Source organism: Pelophylax lessonae (genome assembly GCF_965119305.1).
Source record: "Pelophylax lessonae genome assembly, chromosome: 2".
In the NCBI taxonomy this organism is placed as follows: Eukaryota; Metazoa; Chordata; class Amphibia; order Anura; family Ranidae; genus Pelophylax; species Pelophylax lessonae.
The window spans coordinates 729,346,595-729,361,487 of NC_138769.1; the positions used below are offsets into that span (position 1 = coordinate 729,346,595).

The 14,893-nt window shown below is 45.5% G+C and overlaps 1 protein-coding gene across 1 annotated transcript in view; it reads right to left on the reverse strand.

The window, feature by feature from the left end:
* LOC309548319 (transient receptor potential cation channel subfamily M member 2-like) overlaps positions 1-14,893 on the reverse strand; it is a gene marked incomplete at both ends in the record, with an annotated part of 196,068 nt that overhangs the window by 113,336 nt on the left and 67,839 nt on the right. The window contains 2 exon segments of the mRNA XM_082248258.1: positions 1,024-1,169; positions 12,590-12,719. Coding sequence (XP_082104384.1) covers positions 1,024-1,169; positions 12,590-12,719 — 276 coding nt within the window.

Here is a 14,893-nt window from a genome sequence, read left to right on the forward strand (position 1 = left end):
AGTGGAGGTGACTGGAAAGGGGCAGGAGGAGGAGGAAAAAGACTGGAGGTGACTGCAGATGACTGAAGAGGGCTGGAAGAGAATGGGAGAGGGGCAGGGAAAATTTTGATGGGATAGAGGGAGACTTAAGGAGACTGGAGGAAACTGATGGGGCCTGGAAGAGATGGAAAAGGTGGAGGTGATTGTAGGAGACTGAATGGGACAAGTGAAGACTTTAGGGCAGTGGTCCTCAACTCCGGTCCTCAGGGCCCACTAACAGGCCAGATTTTAAGTATTACCTTGGGGAGATGCAGACTAGAATACTGCAATCACTGAGCAGCAAATGATATCACCTGGGATGTATTTCAGTTATCTTGCAAACCTGGCCTGTTAGTGGGCCCTGAGGACCAGGGTTGAGGGCCACTGCTTTAGGGGACAGGAGAAGATTGCAGGGAATAGGATGAGACTGGATGGGGCAGGAGAAGACCGAAAGTAATGGAAGGAGAAAATAATACATACTATAGTAAGCTGGAGGCTACAGGTGAAGACTAGAGGAAACTGGAGGGGACAAGAAGAGACTGGACTGGAATATGAGGAGGCAGTTGAAGACTGTTGAAGACTCCATTGAAATAGGCGGATCGGGAGGAGAATGCAGGTGTTGAGTGAAAACTACAGGGGACTTGTGAATACTGGGATTGACTCGAGGGAAAATGTTAATGCTTGGTAAGACTGGAGATCTTTTTTTTTTTTTTTTATCTCATAACATCCACTGGGTTTACTTTATTTTTCTAATGTTACAACTGTAACAGAGGAATATAGAATTGGCATGAAGGTTTGGTGTTGGAATAGATTTTCTACATAAAAAGCCATCGTGGCCTCATGTTACATGGCCAGTAATGCACTGCCAGCCTTGAGTTTCATAATCACTTTTTGTACAATTCTATAGCATTTTTTACTGATAATCTGTCTCTTTAGAATAAAGGCTACAGCTTTCTGTTTTGGACATATTATATCAGGTCAGGTAAAAAGGCATTTCTGACAAACCTGGACACCTCCTTGTGACATAAAAGACAGAGCTTGAGACTGCCGAGCCAGCTCCAGGGCGGTGGTCCTTCCCCACTTGGGGGTCTTTTGGATCAAAATAAGTTCTGCCCGTTTCTCATCACTGCGATAACATTCAGAAAACACTCCTGTTCAGAAAGAGAAATTGATAGAAATGGATGCATGGAAGGATTGCTGAGCTTTTTTTAAAAAAATATAGTTAGGATAAAGTAGAAAACAAATTCAAAGCTGAAGTGTAGGCATGGCAATTTTTAGACCTTTACATTGGTCCAGCTTGGCCCACTGTACTTGCGGTGCCCAGAATAGTGATTTTTACCTTCTATGGGATCCCACAGGTATGTCAAAGTATTCTTACATTGGACTGATGCAACTATGTAAAAAGTGACATAACTAAACTTTAGCTTTAAACACCTCCTGACCATTCACTGTGTTTGGATCACTCTTCAGAGAGCATTAGACATCTTTAACCCCTTGGACCCTGCACAACACCCCTATTGACCTGAATAGGTTGCAGCTGACAGGCGCTATGCCCACCAAAAGAAACAGGGGGTATACCTCCTGCCACAGCTGCGAAGCAAAGCATTGCGGCTGTGGCATGTGCACATCCCTTACTGCTGCCTCTGAAACTAAAAGAGGTAGTGGTTGGGGGGCAATAAAACCACAGCTTATTTGCAATTTTTTTTTATGCACCCCTCGCCCCCACCCTAACCTCACGTGTAAGCAAGTCCCAATAGTGCAGCCAGTCACAAGGTTTACAACCACCAGCACACCCGTCACAGTGTCACCAGACCAGTGTAGCTATAAATAGTGTTCCTGATCACTGCCATACAAGACCAGTGCAGCCAGCAACCGTTTTCCTGATTACAGCCCCAGCAGTTCCAGTGTCACAGTCAGGAACAGCAACAGTGTTCCTGATTGTCACCCAGGGACGTAGATAAGGAGAGGGTCAGGGGGGTTGAAAACCCCCCCCCCCGAGCATCCTGCATTATGTCCCTGTAGCGTGTGTAGTGCTGCAGCAAGGGTTAATAGATCATAGGGCTGGCATGTGACGAGCTCATGCTGATCACCACAGGGCTGTAAGGCTCGGGCTGGCTGACACAGTTCTTTACCACCAGGCAGCTTAGAACACAGCAGGAGCGACATGGTCCCGCCCATCCTGCTAGGCAGCATTGAGCACAGCTGGAGTACCGCCCATAGTCCCACCCACCACTCTCTAGTGATGAGAGGGACTACAGGCGTCGGGAGCCGCTCCTACTGTGTTCAATGCTGCCTGGCGGGGTGAGCAGGATTACAGGCACTGCTCCTGCTGTGTTCAATGGTGCCTGGTGGTAAAGAATTGTGTCAGCCAGTGACAAGCTGCATCTGGTGACAGGCAACGTGGCAAGTGACAAGCTGCATCCTGTAGCAGGCGACGTGGCAAGTGACAAGCTGCATCTGCCGGCAGGCAACGTGGCAAGTGACAAGCTGCATCTGCCGGCAGGCAACGTGGCAGGTGACAAGCTGCATCTAGTGACAGGCGTCAGTGACAAGCTGCATCTTCCAGCAGCCAACGTAGCAAGTGACAAGCTGCATCTGCCGGCAGCCAACGTGGCAAGTGACAAGCTGCATCCGGTAGCAGGTGACGTGGCAAATGACAAGCTGCATCTGGTGACAGGCAACGTGGCAGGCTGCATCTGCCAGCAGCCAACGTGGCAAGTGACAAGCTGCTTCCGGTAGCAGGCAACATGGCAAGTGACAAGCTGCATGTGACAGGCATCGGTGACAAGCTGCATCTGCCGGCAGCCAACGAAGCAAGTGATAAGCTGCGTCTGTGTAAGATCCTGGTACCTGCGGTACCCTTCCAGCCTATTATTTGTACATTACGTTCCACCATATAGATTGGTGGAACGCATCTAGTACCTGTCCCTTTAAATTCCATGACCTCATCAGGGAGTGCCGCTCTGAGCGGCTATTTCAACCGCCGGCATTCACTCACATGTGTTCGTGCAAACCGCTTGCTACAGCATTACCTAACGCTGCCGAATCCTCCAGCTATTCCCTAATACCTGGATTGACCGAAGACTTGCTACAACATCTTATATCTCGATACAAGATCATTTCCTCACCGCCGGAACCCTCTCCTTACAAACCTACCAGTGATAAGTACCCCACAGGGGAATACCTTCCTAATCTACTTTCACTACTACTCTGCTTACTAAAGACTATTGCTACTCTAAGGACTATACTGTTACATCTAACATCTGCACCGCTACTTAGATTGCAAGCTCTTGAGCCTATTACCATCTTGTCACTGCACTAGCCTAGCATCTCCTGTACACTTCATCTGCTCTTCACTACCACCTGTTACCTGTACATGATTGCTATCCTAAGTGCTTACTATCACCATCTGTTACCTCTTACCATTGCTATCACTATCCACGCCTGTCCCCTCAGTATCACCTCTATACTTTCACATATAAACATATCACTCCAGGAACATCTTTAATGAGTGTCTGTGTTTGTGTATGTGCTTGCTGAGACAGGCTGATGCACAATGATGAGTCTTGAGAGTTGGATATGGTAGTTCAACACATCTCTACATGACTACTGAGTGTAACTTCCACAGCTGCAAATCCACACCACACAAATAAACGCCGGAGCGTTACAGTCTGGTGGCAGGTGACGTGGCAAGTGACAATCTACGTCTGGTGACAGGCGATGGTGGCAGGTGACAGTCAGGGCTCCTACGGATTCGGCATTATAGTGAGTTGAACCATTTAATTTTATATTACAATGCAATCATCCTGACACCATATCAGCCATGGTGCCATAAAGATTGAAGCGTCACCACCAGCCATTGCTCAGACAAATTGGCCGCAAAGAGTAGGTAGCCGTGAGATACTGTGTGGCAACTGGCAAAGTTAGTGACTGAGGCTGGACTGAGTTTTCCATTGCTGTTGTGTCAAGCCCCGTTCACATCTACCGATTTGGGATCGCGGGTGGAATCGTCCAAGATTCCAAATTGCATTGCAATGTTGGCAAAATGCAGCATACATATTTGTGACATTTATTTTGATCGCACCAAATCGCAATGTGGTTTTGCTGTGATTGTCGCTCAAAAGAAGCTCCTGCTCCTTTTTCAGTGACAAGCTTTACGTGATGCTGCTTGCCGTGCGATAAATCACATGACAATTGTGCCAAAACTGCACCACATTGTAGGTGCCGTTAAAAATAATTTGCACAAAAACACACGTGCTGCATTTTGCCAGTATGCCAGCATTACAGTATGATTTGGAATCATGGGCAGAATCACAGTGATTCTGTCAGCGATCCCAAATTGCTAGATATGAACAGGGCCTTAACCACTTGATGTCATGTACATGTATGTCATTGTGTTCAAGCGGTTATACCGGGGCCATGGCTGCAGCTGTCAGCCCTAATCCCAGTATCGCTTTGTTCCGTGATGCCCTACACTGTAAAAGTGATCCTAGTGGCTAATTTGCTGCTTGATTGCTTTTACAAGCGGCAGGAGGGGTCATCTCCTCCCGCTGCTGTCCTGGGCACTTCTGTCCCTCCAGAGAGCCTGGCATCTGATCCGGCAGTTGATGCATAGAGGTGATCAGGGGCCAGAACATCATTCATCATCTCTATGGACTAGGACAGCGGAAGCAATGAGGCGAACACATACATAGATCGCGCACATTTGTGTAAACAGTGTTCGCACCACACATATGAGGTATCACCACAAACATTATAGCGAGAGCAATAATTCTAGCTCTAGACCTCCTTTGTAACTCTAAACTGGTAACCTGTCAAATTATTTAAAGCATCGCCTATGGAGATTTTTTGGTTGCCATTCCACAAGTTTGCACAATTTTAAAGCATGACATGTTAGGTATCTCTTTGCTCAGCACAACATCACAACATCATCTTTTATGTTTTTTAAAAAAATTGGGCTATAGTGTTTTCCACATTAAAATTAATTGAAGTGTATTTTTTCCCCAAAAAAATGTGTTTAGAAAACCGCTGAGCAAATCCCCTGAGAGATAAAAAATTGCAACAACCATCATTTTATTGTCTATGGTCTCTCCTAAAAAATTTATAATGTTGGGGGTCTAGCAAAAAATACATTTTTTTACATGTAAGAGAGAAGTGTCAGAATAGGCCTGGTCTTCAAGTCCTTGTTAATGTCATTGACTGAGGCTGGGCTGAGTTTTCCATTGCTGTTTTGTTACTGACTGTCCAGCTTAGCACTGGCAGCCATGATAGACATGGCGGCCAGAGCCAGGCTGGACTGATTAATCCTCAGTTCACAATATGATCCGCATTTGAATAACACAGGAACCAACCAACGTTCCTGTTTAATTCACATGTGCTTCAGGGTGGTGCGATTTGGGCCCATTCATTCTGAATAGGCTCAGATCACACCAAAGTCAGCCATGCATGTACCAATTTTGGAATTTCATTGCAAACAAATTGTATGGTTGTTTTGTACCATACAATCCAATGCAGGCAAATGCAATGCATTTGCAATGCATTTCCAACCTGTGTTTGGGGTGTCAATCTCAACGACACCCCAAACACAGGTTGCAAACACATTGCATTTGCCTGCATTGGATTGCATGGTACAATCCTACACTTAAGCCCCGTACACACGCCGACCGATCGTCCGACTTTTGTCCAAGTTGTGTTTTGTTGGTTGGAATGTGCCTAGACTACACACAAATTTTCTCGGCCAACAAAATTCTACTTCAGAAGTGATGTCATGTGTTGGTTTGTTTTCTTTGTGTTTTTTCTTCACTGAGCATGCCCAGACTTGCTCATCAGATTTTTCCCTGTCGAAATCTGTACTGACTGCACGAAAATCAGCCGTTATGTTGACGGCCAACAAAAATGTTATAGTCTGCACACCAGATTTTTTTCGGCCGAAAAGTCGGAGTTGGTTGTCGGAAGCATCATACTAACAAGCCGAAAATCTGCAGATCGGACGCTGGCCGAAAATTCCCTGCCAATTTTTGACGCGTGTGTACGGGGCTTAAGTCACCAACAGTGTTCCTAATTGCTATCCATACCAGTCCCAGTTTCTCCAGACTGGTGTCATCCAGCAACAGTGTTCCTGATCGCACCTACACCAGTGCCAGTTTTACCAGATCAATGCGGCCACCAATAGTGTTTCTGATCACCCATGCACCAGTCTCAGTGCCGCCAGATCAGTGTAAGCCATTAACAGTGTTTCTGAATGCTGCCACACAACTGACAATGTCACCAGGCCAGTGCAACCAGCAACATGTGAATAAAGCGCCTGGACCATATGGCATCCACCCACGCATCCTAAAAAAATGGAGCTCTGTCATTTCAAAGCTATTGTTTCTAATTTTTATGGACTCGTTAATGACTGGTATAGTACCACTGGATTGGTGTAAGGCCAATGTGGTGCCAATACTTAAAAGGGATCAAAGTCTTTATCAAGTAACTATAGACCTGTTAGTTTAACTGCTATAGTCGGGAAGATACTGGAGAGTTTAATAAAGACCACATAGATGAGTTCTTGCTGTAAAAAAAATGTAAGTAACAGGCAGCATGGATTCATGAAAGACAGAAGTTGTCAAACAAACCTGATTTCTTTTTATGAGGAGGTAAGTAAAACCTTGGACAGAGGGGTGGCTGTAGTAAATCGTAGTATAGTTCGATTTTGTCAAAGCGTTTGAATATCCATTTACAAACTGATCTTTCCAAGCCTGTAGACATTACCTTACACATTAGCCATGTGTGGGGAACTGTGTCAAATCTTGTGGCAAAAAACATAGTCATGTTGTGGAAATTGTATTAATATTTTTGTGCACATTTTTCAGGAAGTGTTTTATTTAAATTGCCATTATGTCTCCCAGTGTCAGTTTACCAATATTCGCTATGCACAGCGAATATGGCTTTAACTGGCATTGAGGAAATTTGGGTCCTTCATTCTGTTGAAGAAGCATCTTCAGCACTCTCACACATGGGATGACAGAGGACACAGATGATGATGATTGATCATAATCATAATCGTAATGACTCACCTCTAGTGTCACTTCCTCAATGGGTAGGAGCGTCTCAATAATGTTGGCTACTATGTCCCACTGATCAGCAGTAGGACAAGAATGTCCTCCAAGTCCATATTCACCAGAATATATAGTGAGAGCTCGCTTCTGCTTCAGCATTCTTTGTACCATGTGTAGCGTTGAGTTCCATTGTGTTGGAACAGCCTGTATCAGGTTGTTTTTGGGTAGGCCAAGGTCTTCCTGAATGCACCTCAGTCCCTGCTTGGCAAGAATAGAATGGTGGAAATGGTCTGCGTACTTCTTCAGCATGCTAATAATGTCAAACAATGATTTCTGGTTTGACCGACCATCATTTACTACAAGTTGGAGGATGTGTGCCATGCAACTGAGGTTTGACACTTTAGCAAGTCTCATTCCTTTAACCATGTTCGCTCCGCTGTCTCGAAGCACACTGTCTCTTCTAGCATGCCTAGAAACATTTCTCTAATGTACTCCTCAGTGTGGGATCCTTGCATCACTTTTGTATTCAACACCAAATGCCTTCTTGTCCATCTGCTGTCAATGAAGTGGCATGTAAGACTCATTAGTGATTCTGTTTGTCCTGACCAGCAGTCAGTCATAAATGAGGGTGAGTTGCCAGCATTCTCTGGTTGCAGCATAGTCTTTACTTTGTCAACTACCTTTTGGTGAATCTTTTGCAGCATTTCAGTTCGATAACATTTGTCACTCTTCAGTGTGTACCTTGGCTCAACTATGGATATCAACCGTTGAAATCCAAAGTCAGACACTATTGTAAATGGCTGGTTACCAGTCACCATCATCTCTTTGATTACTCTGTCCAGCAGTTGGGATCTTCCATCCGATTTTAGGCACCTGTTTTTCTTCTGAAACATATCTGTTATTGTTGCCTGGGATAGGGATGTTTCACCTTATGATTTATTTAGTTTTTTTCTGTGCTGCATGATATAATTTAACATGATGAACTCTTAGATGGGCCCAAAGATTTGTCGTATTTTTGGTTTTTCACAGTTATTGATCCCATGGTTACATTATTTTTGCAAGTGTTGCACAGTGCTGCTGATTTTCCTGGAGATGGAAAAGAGAAATAGTCCCAGACCACGCTTTTAATTTTTCTATCTTTATCCATCTCCATTGAAACTTGAAAAGACAATCACTAATATAGGCTTAAACAAAATGGCTGGCTGGCTGGCACCCTGTGGTGATGAGGGACTGGCACCCTTTGGTAGGTGGCTGGCTAGCTGACAGGTGCCCTTTGGTGGCTGGCTGGCTGGCACCCTTTGGTGGGTGGCTGGCTGGCACCCTTTTGTGGGTGGGTGGCTGGCTGTCACCTTTTGGTGGGTGGGTGGCTGGCACCCTGTGCTGGGTGGCTGGCTGACTGGCACCCTGTGCTAGGTGGGTGACTGGATGGCACCCTGTGCTGGGTGGTGGGCTGGCACCCTGTGCTGGGTGTGGGTGGGTGGCTGGATGGCACCCTGTGTTTGGTAGGTGGGTAGCTGGCTGGCACCCTGTGGTGGTGGCTAGTGGCTGGCACCCTTTGATGGCTGGCTTGCTCCCTTTGGTGGCTGGCTGACACCCTGTGGTGGGTGGGTGGCTGGCACCCTTTGGTGGCTGGCTGGCACCCTGTGGGGTTGGACGGCTGGCGGCTGGCACCCTTTGATGGCTGGCTGGAACCCTTTGATGGCTGGCTGGCACCCTTTGGTGGCTGGCTGGCACCCTGTGGTGGGTGGGTGGCTGGCACCCTTTGGCGGCTGGCTGGCACCCCATGTGGTGGCTGGCTAGCTGGTACACTCAGGCAGGGCCTGTGGCTGGTACACATACTGGCCTGTGGGTGTGTGGCTGGCACCGGGTAGCTGTGGGTGGTGGGTGGTCGCGGCGGCTGTGTTACACAACATGCACACTCTGTGTCACTGGTCACTGTGGTGGGTACTGTAACGATAACAAGGCTGAGGGAGGTGGCCTAAGAAGGCCGTAGAAGCTGCCCAGTGCGCGGAGGTGCGTGGCGCTACATACGCGATGACATCACGAAAAAATATCGGTAACTTCAGAGGTTGATTCCGATATATCGGGGAAAGTGCATATCGGCCCCCGATATATTGGTATTGCCGATAATCGGTCGATCTCTAGTATGTGGTATCCCCAATACTGTGTTCCGAGGTATATTTCTAATTATGCCTATGCGGTGTTAGAAAATTAACAACTTTGTGTAAAAAAAACATATATATTTTTTTTTTCCAAATATTTCAAAAACTTCTGGGAAAAAAATAAATTTGCAAAGGACTCACTATGCCTTTTAGAAAATACCGGAACCTTGGGTGTTTGCTAAAATTGGGTCATTTTGTGGATATTTCTTCTGTTTTGGCACTTCAGGGACTCCAGAAATCATAGGTAGTCAGGAAATTAAATGTGTAATTTATGTTACTTTAACCACTCTACTACCGCTCACAGTAATACTACTGCGGCAGAGTGGCTCGTTCCCGTCCAGTCACGTAGTATTAACGTGACTGGACTCCTCCCCTTCTGGGCGGCGCTTGCGCGCCGCCGGAGGCTCGCTCCCGCTGTTTTCATTCACAGCGGGAGTCGGGCCAGGGGAGGAGCAGCGGCGATCGCCGCTGCTCTTACCCGATCGTCGGGGATCGAGTCTGGAGATCCGCCCGCTGTGTGTAGTAACAGGGAGTGACAGATCGGACTGTTCAGCATAGCTGGACATCCGATCTGTCCATGAATCACATAGTCACCTCCCCCCCTACACGTCAGTAAGCACCAGGCATACATTAACCCCTCCCTCTCCAATAAAATTAACCCCTTCCCTGCCAGTGTCATTTTTACAGTAACAGTGCATATATATAGCACTGATTACTGCAGTAATGTCACTGGTACCCCCAAAAGTGTCAAAAATGTCAGTCAGGGGTCCGGTCTGTCCGCCGCAATGTCGCAGTCCCGCAAAAAAAATCGCAGATCGCCGCCATTACGCGTTAAAAAAAAACACCAAAAATGACAGAAATCTTTCCCTTTGTTAGTAAACGCAATAACTTTTGCGCAAACCAATCAAAATATGCTTATTGCGATTTTTTTTACCAAACATATGTAGCATAAAACAAATTGGCCAAAAACTTTTAAAAAAATTGGTTTTTACATCTTTTTTGGGGGGAATTTCATATAAAAAAATGTGAAAAATATTGTTATTTTTTCAAAATAAACGCTCTTTTTTTGTTTATAGCGCAAAAAGTAAAAATCGCACAGGTGATCAAATACCACCAAAAGAAAGCTCTGTTTGTGGGAAAAAAAGGACGTAAATTTCGTTTGGGTACGGCGTCGCACGACCGCGCAATTGTCAGTTGAAGTCGCACAGCGCCGAATCGCAAAAAGTGGCCTGGACGGAAGACAGCAAAATCCTCCGGTGGTAAAGTGGTTAAATCCCAAAGGTGCTTCTTAGATTTTGGGTCCCTCAATGCATTCTAAACTGTGAAAAAGTCTCACGCATGTGGTATCCCCATACTTGGGGAGGATTAGAAGAATATGTTTTGGGGTGTAATTATAAGTATGCCTAGGCTGTGTGTGAGAAAACACTTATTAAAATTACTTTGTGGAATAAACAAAAAACAAATGTTCTTTAATTTCTTAAATTGAAAAAAAAAAAAAAAAACGTGACAACAAATTACAACTTAAAAAAATTCACCCTGCCACTAAAAACCTTGGACTGTCTACTTTCTGAAAAGCAGACATTTTGGGTGAATTTGTACTGTCCCTTTTTTAGGCCTCACGAATTTAGATAGGCAGTTAGTACATTAGGTTTGACCAATTTTCAAACATATATACCATGGTTTGTAAACTATAACTTTTACACAGACTAAATTGAGTCCTATTTGTTTTTTGTTTCCACCAGAAATAAATACATGTTAGTATGAGGAAAGGACTGCCGATAACCAGCAAGTCTGTTTACATGTGATCAGCTGTGATTGAACACAGCTGACCATATGGTAAAGGGCCGCTGTGATTGGCCCTTTACCCCAATCTGTGATCAGCTGTGTCCAAAGGATACAGCTGTCACAGAGCATGCCCAATACATGCTGCAGGGGGTGTGCAGGGGGCGGGATTCTGGGAGGACATCTATCTATACTCTCCCAGAACTATAGTACCGCTCTGTAGCTGTCTTTTGCCTATAGTGCAGTGCTGAAGTGGTTAATCAATTGGACTGCATAAGCCTAACTGGACTCATCCAGGGCTCAAGAAATCTTCCCCAGAATTCTCACTTGGTAAATCCAGCAATCTTCTCAGTCCAGGTGCTGGATCCATGCTGAATCATGCAGAGTGCTACTAAGCCCTACCCTACGCATTTCATCATTCTGACATCATCAGGGGCACCGGGAAGATCAATCCTGAGAAAGGATTAAATAGAAAAGAAATCTAGTTGTTTTAAACGCGTTCCAACATGGCAGTGTACGTTATGGCTTTTGTGGGCACTTTATCTAAGGGGAGGTACTTTTATAACTAGAAGACCTGCCTCCCACAGATACCCTGCCGATCAGAGTGGATCAGGCAGACTGTGTGAGGGGCCAAATAAAGTAAACATATATAAATAAATATACATTCTATTTAAATGTTCAGTTTGGGATCTATGACTTTTAGGGATTCCTGACATTCAGTTTTCTATTAGCCTTTAAAGCGGAGTTCCACCCTAAAATTATACTTACCTCCATCTTCTTGCTCCGGGTCACCTGAAAAACAAATGGATAATCGCAATTTTTATTTTTTTTACTTACTTTGTTTAGAAGAAAATATACTCACCTTACTTCCTCTTCCTCCCCTCAGCGGCCACGGCAATTCGTCACTTCCTGGCTTGCAATGATTCCTGGGAGCTGAACGTCATTGCTGCGCCTGCACCAGCCCCGACGTCAGTTCCGGTGCAGGCGCCATCATACCTTGCTAAACAGCTTCTGGGCATGCCCAGAAGCTGTGCAGGGGTGACGCTGCGGCACCGGAAGTGACGGCGGGGCCGGTGCAGTGCATCGTGGGACCGAAGAAGACGGAAGAGGACACAGAAGAGGATCGCGCTGGCTTCAAGCTGCCCACACCTGAGATGGCAGCGCTGGACAATACATTTTCAAGGTAAGTATTTCTTCTAAAAGGTAAATGCAACCTGGGACAGATCAGAGGCTAGCCATTGTGGAATGCACTAGCCCTGACTGTCCCGGGGGTATTTTTATTTAAAAAAAACGTTCCAAGGGTGGAACTCCGCTTTAAGCTGTGATAAATAGAACCTTCATTCCTACTCTTCTCTGTTAGATGTAAGCTGTCCCAATCAGGATCCTTATACCTCCTGTTCCCTGTTGGACTGTAAATTGTAATGAGTAGGACCCTCATACCTCCTGTTTCGTTTTAGACTGGATGCTGTAATGATTATAAACCTCATACCTCCAGTTCCTCCTTAAATGTAAGCTGTAGTGAGCAGGATCCTCATACCTACTGTTCCCTATTAGATAGTAAGCTGTAATCTTACACATTTGTCTTACCTGCAGCGCGTTTCTCGTAAAGGTCTGCAAGTGCTGCCATCTCCTCTTTTTCCTTAGAGTCTTCCTCCTCCTTATAGAGAGCCTTCAGGATCTTGGTGCAGGCCAGGGCTGCAGCTACACTATCCTGAGTCTGATGGGAAGAGAAAAACAAACCACAGCATGACACTCACGACACCAGATCTACAAGTAATGCTTTTTACACTTTCTGAATAATATCCAGAAAGGTAGGTGCTAGGATTAGGTCGTTCTGGCTCACTGTATCCAGAGGAGTTGCAGTTTGTTATTAGGAAAATGTAGTTTTGCCTCACTGCAATTAGTGTGGCTTTGTTGATTTTTTTAGTTACAGTATTGACTCTTCCCCCCTGATTAGTCCAGAAAGTTCCGGGAATTAGTGGACAGAGAGAGTCTAATTAGCAGCTAAATATTCATACAGCCCTGTATAAATACTTTGGGACAGGGAGCAGTGTGGTATTTTTCCTTAGAAGGAAATCACAACCTAAGGGAGGCTGTTTGCCCCTTAGGCCATTCTGCTATGCACCTGCGGGGTGATGAGGCCTTAGGTGGGCTACCTGGAGGCCTTGTCATGGACTTGCAATAATGTTTTGCAGCTTACCTGTTCCTTCATGTCTGTATTAGAGGTCAGACTTCACTTCTGGTTCCTTTTTTATCACCTCTCCTTCCTGTTCCTGCCCCACCCCAGGTCATCACAGGAAGTCTATATTAACCAGTGCACTGCAGGTGTGCTTTGCTGTTCAACAGTGTTTGTTTCCTATTTGCCGTGTGCTTGATCTACCTTTCTGTGTACCGACTTTGGCTTGTCTCTGACTATTCCTGTTTGCCTGTTACCCTGACCTTTGGCCTGCCCCTTGGTTACCCTTGTCTGCCTGTTACCCCGACCTCGGCTTACCCATCACCATTCCGTGTGTCCTGAGTGGCTGCTTCCCTTCTCTCCCTACGGAGCGTGACCTGGGGGAACCCCAGGGGCCGCAACCTGGGTCCATCCTCACCGCTAGAGGCTCTGGTGAACACCTGCTGGGTCTTAGACTCCGCTCCCTGAGGAATCTTGGGCTCATGTTCTGGTCCATCAGCAGCAGTCTGCTATCGGGTTCACTACCTTGCGCTGCACCCCTGCCTCCAACAGGGTGCAGTTGTCACCTGGCCACAGGTGACCTGACAGGCCTACTTTGCTGGTAGATGGCTGTCATCTGAAGAGCTAGTCTGGTAACACAGGGTGAAAAATTCTGCAAGGATACTGAAAGGAGGCAACCAATTTCCCAAGGACATTTGTGGGTACAGATTGGAAATAGAGATCATAGAGACTGTGGGTTGAGGCCATCCCCGTGTGTTAGAGGCAACTGCGTCTGTAAAGAGGACATAGTGAGCAGTATCCTGAAGAGCTTAATTTATTTAATTCCTAGTGAAAGGTAACTGCTTGGACTTTCCCCCAGATGATTAATCTCCTCAAGTCTGCTACATGCTCATGGTTCTATAGTCCTCCTATTTGTACATAGTTTTGGAACATCCCACTCAGTTCCCTTTCCCCATCCCCCAAGTTACCAAAATTAAAAACATTAAAAATAAAAGCCCTGGACTCTTCATTGAGCCAAAGAGTGATTGTGACCGTGTGCCTGGCTGCGGGTCAACAATCGGGGAAAGGACTCCAGGCAATCTACGGTTCCTTTGGGGGTAGCACTACTTACTGTATGTGAAACTTAAAATTTAATAAACTTATTATTTTTGGACTCCTAGTGAAGTAGACCCAGATTTATATGGCATGCACTAACAAGTGATGTGTATTGTCTGGGAAACATATTGTGAGGGAAAGCTGATGTCACAATACCAGATAATATTGAAATAGAATGGAGGAAGAGGCAAAAAACAATATTTCAGGGATGTAAAAAACCCTTACTTAAGAACTTCCTACCTCCTATACGTAGGAGGTTCTTTAGAAAGGGTGCTTTTGCATTCCCGAAATGTTGGTTTACCTCCTTTTCTCTCTTTTCACCAGGATCTGGCTCAGCTTTCCTTTTCATTACACTGTCAAGGGTACTGAATTCCTGTACAGGTGTGTATTTCTTAACATCAGCTCTTATTCGTTTTAAGTGTAGCTCATTGCACTCATATGCATGCATGTTTTTTTGCTATAAATTAAACTTTGGAGTGTATATCTTTGTTGTATTATACTTGATGTTAAATGACATACTTGGTTACCAGTACCTGTTGTATAATTGTATGTACAGTATATGCCTAATTCAAACTTATTGCTAAGGCAGTTTTGTGGTGTGCTTACTCTGTATATTCAAC